This window comes from Arachis ipaensis, chromosome B3, assembly GCF_059453495.1.
Source record: "Arachis ipaensis isolate K30076 ecotype BB chromosome B3, ASM5945349v1, whole genome shotgun sequence".
NCBI lineage: Eukaryota > Viridiplantae > Streptophyta > Magnoliopsida > Fabales > Fabaceae > Arachis > Arachis ipaensis.
The window spans coordinates 91,130,360-91,136,489 of NC_142438.1; the positions used below are offsets into that span (position 1 = coordinate 91,130,360).

The following is a 6,130-nucleotide window of genomic DNA, read 5'->3' on the forward strand; positions in this document are numbered from 1 at the left end:
GTAAGTATAACTAATCTTCCTACGAATTTTTATTTACTCTATCTATATTATCTATAGTACACTCATTGTATAGTACACTATCGTTATTAAGAAACAATTATATATATAGCACATACATGGTATGATCATTCGATAGTGTACTATCTTGAGTGTATTACAGTGCATCTATATTGTTTGTATGAACTCAAGCTCATTGTATGGTACACTTATATAGTTTTATATGATTTTATTTTAGTATAATTTTTTCCTATTTACTTTATCATGCTTATTCGCACTACACGCTTGGGTTTATATAGTTTAGTTTAGAATCAATTATTTTTTAAATCACACCATCTGATTTGTTTGCAATGCACTTGATCTTATATGCTTTAGATTTTCGAATAAATATTTATTTACTTTGTCCAAGTTATTAGTAATATCATATCTTTAAATTTGCAGACTGTCTAACCATAGAGTTTCAGAAGAGAGGTCTACCACACACCCATCTTCTTTTGTTCATGCATCCGGAATCAAAACCACGAACTGTTGATGACATAGACCAAGGTTGCGAGAACCGGACCGGTCAATAAACCGGTGAGGTCACTGGTTCAATGGTTCACTGGTTCGACCGAGGTTGAACCGGGGTTCAACCGGTTTAATTAAATATTAAATAAAATTATTAAACTTAATAAAATTCAATAATTTATAACTTAATAAAATTTAATATTTTACATAATAAATTATCCATTACTTAAGATTAGAGGTTCACAAACAACTTCAAACATCAAAGTTTATAACTAAACAAAAAATAAAACGTACATAATGACAAACCCATAGTGTTCTACATTCAAAAGATACAATTACTAGCAAATTTTCAACTAATCAAAGGTGCAACTCATCAAAAATCATAATTATCATTAACAGGATCAAAGACAAGGAAAACCACCTGATGAGACAATATGATTAACCTCTTAATACATTAACAGGATCAAATAACATAAGGATATGATTAGGCTTACCAATCTAGAGTACTTGGATTATGAATCATCGGCGAGTGTAGATTTATTACCGTACGTAGATTTATTTGAGTTATAAGCACAATTATGACACAATTTATGTTTGATAAAGCTCCCTTCTGCCATTGATTAATATTTAGACAGTAATGGTTAACAAAGCACCAGGTGCATGTGCATTAGCTGAGATAAGTTTTACTCTTTACAATTAGAAAGTTAGACATTCGTACCTGTTTTAGTGCCAATGCAATTCAGCACTCTGAGGTAACTAAATAGTTTTCCTCAACATCTGCAGTATGGCTTCTGAGTCTCTTATTTCCTGGCTTTCTTGTGATTCATCAAGCCCTTGAAAGAAATCAGCATTAGTGTAAGTTCTAATTCCAGGACCATGTCCTCCACTATTAACCAAACCACTGATCTAATTTCAAGTACAAACTCTTTCAAACCCACCTAGCAGGCTAGCACCTACTACATAAGCAAATCACCAAGGTGGTGATCAACCAAATACCATGAATAAACAGAGTACACCACTTTGTGCATACAGAAATAAACCATGAACAGAATCAAAACATGAACAGAGTAAACAGAATTCACAGGAACATGAACAGAATCAGAATCAGAATCAGAACATGATCAACCAAATACCATGAATAAACAGAATACACCAACGAACATGAACAGAGAGCAACATGTTTTCTGTGATAGAGAAGAACAGGAACAAGAACAGAACCATGAACGGAGGTGGAAGGAAGAGTATTACCGGCGAGCTGGGCGAGGTGGAGAGTTGGGCGATGACGGTGGAGGTGGGGAGCTGGGCGACGGTGATGGAGGAGAGCTCGGCGACGACAGTGGAGGTGGAGAGCTGGGCGACGACGGTGGAGGTGGGAAGCTGGGCGACGGCGATGGAGGAGAGGTGCGACGGTGGAGGTGGCGAGCTGGGGGACTACGATGGAGGACCGGAGCTCTGCGACGGCGATGGAAGAGAGGTGCGACGGCGATGAGTGGCTGTGGCCTGTCGGAGGGTGAGAGGGTGAGAGAAACTGAGTGGCTGAAGAGGGTGAGACGGTGATGAAGAGGCTGAAGAGGGTGAGAGGCTGTGGCTGTGGGTGGCTATGGACACTGTGGGGAAAGGGAACTGGGGAAGAAAGGGGAAAGAAAGGGGGGGTATCAGATTAGGGTTAGTCGCGAGCGTTTTTCTTTTTTTTTTTTTTTAAAAAAATGCCAAAACGACGTCGTTTGGCTTATGAATTCGCAAACCATTGAACCGCAAAAAAACCGGACGGTTCTTCCGGTTCGCCGGTTAACCGCCGGTTCGACCGGTTTTTGGCCGGTTTTTTGCCAGGCGGTTATTAGTGTTACCCGGACCGGTTAGGTGACCGGTTCCTGGTTTTTCCGGTTGAACCGGCCGGTCCGGTCCGGTTTTCAGAACCATGACATAGACAAGGTTATTAAGATAGAGATTCCAAATAGGGGGAAAAATCCAAAATTGTATGCTGCTGTTGAGAAATATATGATTCATGGTCCATGCGGTCATTTAAATAGTAAGAGCCAATGCATGATCAATGGTAAATGCTCAAAGTTTTTTCCCAAAGCATTCAGAGATAGGACAATTATTGACGAAGCAGGCTTTCTAAGATATCAAAGAAGAGATGATGGGCGAACTGTATCAAAGAAAAATGTTGAGGTTGACAACTCCTTCATAGTTCCATACAATGCCGGTCTTCTTTTAAAATTTGGATGTCACATCAATGTTGAGTATACTTGCCAAACTTCAGCAATCAAATATCTGTTCAAGTATCTTCACAAGGGTAATGACAGGGTGACAGCTGTATTTTATCAAAACAATAGATCTCAGGTAGATGAAATACGTAATTATTATGATTGTAGATATATATCAGCATGTAAAGCTGCATGGAGATTGTTTGGTTATCCTATTCAAATGAAGGAACCAGCAGTAATAAGATTGCCATTCCATCTTCCTGATGATATGCCAATTGTTTACAAAGATACCGATACAATTCAGTCGGTTGTTGAGACTTCTTTTTTCAAGAAATCTATGTTGATTGGATGGTTCAAAGCAAATGAAGTCCATAATAATGCAAGAAATCTGACTTATTTTGAGTTTTCAACAAAATTTGTTTGGAATGGAGAGCATCATATGTGGACTCAGAGAAAGCAAGGATATGCCATAGGAAGGATATCTCATATACCACCAATGAATAAGGAAGATTACTATCTAAGGCTACTTTTGAACATTTAAAAGGGATGCACGAGTTTCAGCGATCTAAGAACAGTTGATGGTGTCGTTTATGACTCCTTCAAAGATGCATGCTATGCTCTAGGATTATTGCAGGATGACAGAGAATTCATTAATGCAATCTCTGAAGCAGGAACATGGCACTCTGCAACTTTTTTAAGGAGACTTTTTGTTGTTTTATTAACATTAAATAACATGAGTAGACCAGATTTTGTTTGACAAAAGACTTGAAACTTTCTCTCTGATAACGTACTATATGAACAAAGAAAATTACTGCAAATGGAAGGTAAATATAGTCTATTATAATTTTTTCCATGTTAGAATTCAAATTAGCATATAATTATAACAAAAATATTGGATAAGAAAGTTTAAGAGTGATTTTCTTTAACAAAATGCCTTTTTTGGGAGTAACATTATCATACATATGGCAAATTGTTTATTGGTGTTCACTTTAACTTCTTCTATTTCTCTTTACTCCCTCCTCTTAATACAAATTTTGATTCATTGTTGTAAATCATATCTATTTCATCTAAGAAATCGTAACTAAATCCACATACTTCCAATACTTGCATTTGTATCGGTTGTTTGTGCCTTTTTTTTTGTATGTTATAATGATTTTGATATCCATGTTAATCACAATAATATTTTTTAAAGGGACATGTTACTAATGAAGCATTTTTTAAACCAAAAACAAGGAGTGTTATTTATCATTCAACAATGCATTTCAAACATTTTTTGCCAGAGACTAATTTAATAATTTTTCAAATAATTGTGTTATTTTAAATTGAAAAAATACAGATTTGATCATGTCAGAAGTTCAAATAAAAGATATTGCACTTGCAAAAATTGAAGATTTGCTCCAATCAAATGACAAGTCATTGAAAGAATATTGTGGAATGCCATATCCTTCAGAAAATTTGGTGTCCAGCTTAGAAGACAGAATTATAATGGAAGAGTTGAATTTTGACGTTAATGCTCTTGCGAATGAACTAGGTGGGTATTTAGAAAGGCTAACTGATGAGTAGAAATTTGCATACGATCAAATAATTAGTGCTGTTAGCGGTAATATGGGTGGACTTTTCTTCTTATACGGTCAAGGTGGTTGTGGAAAAATATTCTTATGGTTAACTATATCATGCTCGATTAGGTCTAAAAGAGGTATAGTTTTAAATGTTGCTTCGAGTGGGATTGCTGCACTTCTGTTGCCTAATGGAAGAACTGCACATTCAAGGTTTAAAATTCATTTGACAATAAATGAAGATTCTTTATGTAGCATTAAACAGGGAAGTCCTCTTGCAAGGTTAATATCCAAGTCCAAATTAATCATATGGGATGAAGCTCCAATGATAAGTAAGTATTGTTACGAAACTTTAGACAAATGCCTCAGAGACATCTTAAGGGCCTCAGAGACATCTTAAGTTGCTCAGATTCGTATAATGCTCATTTGCCATTTGGAGGTAAAGTTGTTGTTCTTGGAGGAGATTTTAGACAAATTTTACCTGTGATTCCCAGAGGCTCAAGGCAAGATATAATTCAGTCTTCTATTAATTCTTCATATTTATGGCATAACTGTAAGGTTTTGAAACTTACAAAAAATATGAGATTGTCACTAAGTGAAAACAACAACATACAAGAACTCAGAGATTTTGCAGAATGGCTACTCAAAATTGGTGATGGTTTGGCTGGTGATACAATAGATAATGAATCAATCGTTCATATACCATTTGACATTTTGGTTAAGAACTCTGAGATAGCTTTGGATGACCTCATTGATTTCGTGTATCCAGATATGTTATCCAATTTATCCGTTAAAAATTATTTCAAGGATAGAGCAATTCTTGCACCAACTCTGGATTGTGTCACTGATGTCAACAACAAGATAACTGCAGGGTTACCTGGACAAGAAAGAGTCTACTTAACTTCAGACTCTGTGTGTGTTGAGGAGGGAAATATGGAATTTGAGTTAGATGCTTTCTCGCCGGAGATTCTAAATGGAATAAATTGTTTAGGTCTACCACCACACAAGTTGGTTCTGAAGGTTGGCGCTCCTGTTATGTTGCTGCGGAATATAGACCAGACTAATGGTTTGTGCAATGGAACGAGGATGCAAGTTAGAAAAATGGAAAATCATGTGATAGAATGCAAGATTTTAACTGGTAACAAAGTTGGGAGTATTGTTCTTATCCCAAGACTGAATATAATTCCAAATAATGAAACATTACCGGTCAGGTTTTAAAGAAGACAATTCCCAATTATCATGTCATTTGCAATGACAATAAATAAGTCCGAGAGACAAACTCTATCCAAAGTTGGAATTTACCTTCTAAGGCCAGTTTTCACCCATAGTCAATTGTATGTTGCGTTATCAAGGGTAACGAGTAAAGATGGTATGTGAGTGCTGTTGCAAGATCATGGGCACTTGGAAGATAACTGCACGATGAATGTGGTATATAGAGAAGTTTTTGAGAGCCTATAATGAAAAGGTAATAACAAAATGTCTTACTAAATTTATTTATTTATTAAAATTTATTACTCTCAATTAAAAAAATTTAGAAATTCTAGGCGCTAATTGATGAATTCTTATTGTACATTAATAGTTTGAGAATATTAAAATTATCATAAAAATTCGTATTATTTTATTCTCCTAATAAATAATTTTATAATTACGTTAATCATATAATTTTATATACTAACATTGATACAGTGTTGTTTTAAGTATATATTTTGCAAGTATCAAGGAATAGCATGAAATTGTTATTCAGTAGGTTTAAATTATTTGTTGTTTATTACAGAACTTTCTGCATTAGTATTCTCTATTAATTTATTCTTCATTTTGAGTTGATTTTGATATGTTCTTACTTCACAGTAAACCAACATATAA

At 35.3% G+C, this 6,130-nt stretch overlaps 2 protein-coding genes and 1 long non-coding RNA gene across 3 annotated transcripts; 2 read left to right on the plus strand and 1 right to left on the minus strand.

Annotated features, from left to right (window-relative positions):
* Nucleotides 1-689: 689 nt before the first annotated feature.
* Nucleotides 690-2,159, minus strand: LOC148571549 (uncharacterized). The gene is made up of 2 exons (XR_015907145.1): nucleotides 1,753-2,159; nucleotides 690-1,337 (listed from the first exon to the last, which is right to left on the minus strand). It is a non-coding gene; the product is annotated as an uncharacterized LOC148571549 (long non-coding RNA).
* Nucleotides 2,160-2,547: 388 nt separating this feature from the next.
* Nucleotides 2,548-3,252, plus strand: LOC148571550 (uncharacterized). Its single transcript, XM_088507280.1, has one exon. It carries the CDS (start codon nucleotides 2,548-2,550, stop codon nucleotides 3,250-3,252), a length of 705 nt encoding a protein of 234 aa, XP_088363406.1.
* A 1,375-nt stretch (nucleotides 3,253-4,627) lies between these two features.
* LOC107633330 (uncharacterized) lies at nucleotides 4,628-5,485 on the plus strand. Its single transcript, XM_016336971.1, has one exon. It carries the CDS (start codon nucleotides 4,628-4,630, stop codon nucleotides 5,483-5,485), a length of 858 nt encoding a protein of 285 aa, XP_016192457.1.
* The last annotated feature ends 645 nt before the right edge of the window (nucleotides 5,486-6,130 follow it).

Excerpts from the sequence above, each read along its gene's own strand:
- LOC148571550 (XM_088507280.1), top strand. The coding sequence starts at position 2,548 with ATGATCAATGGTAAATGCTCAAAGTTTTTTCCCAAAGCATTCAGAGAT.
- LOC107633330 (XM_016336971.1), top strand. The coding sequence starts at position 4,628 with ATGCCTCAGAGACATCTTAAGGGCCTCAGAGACATCTTAAGTTGCTCA.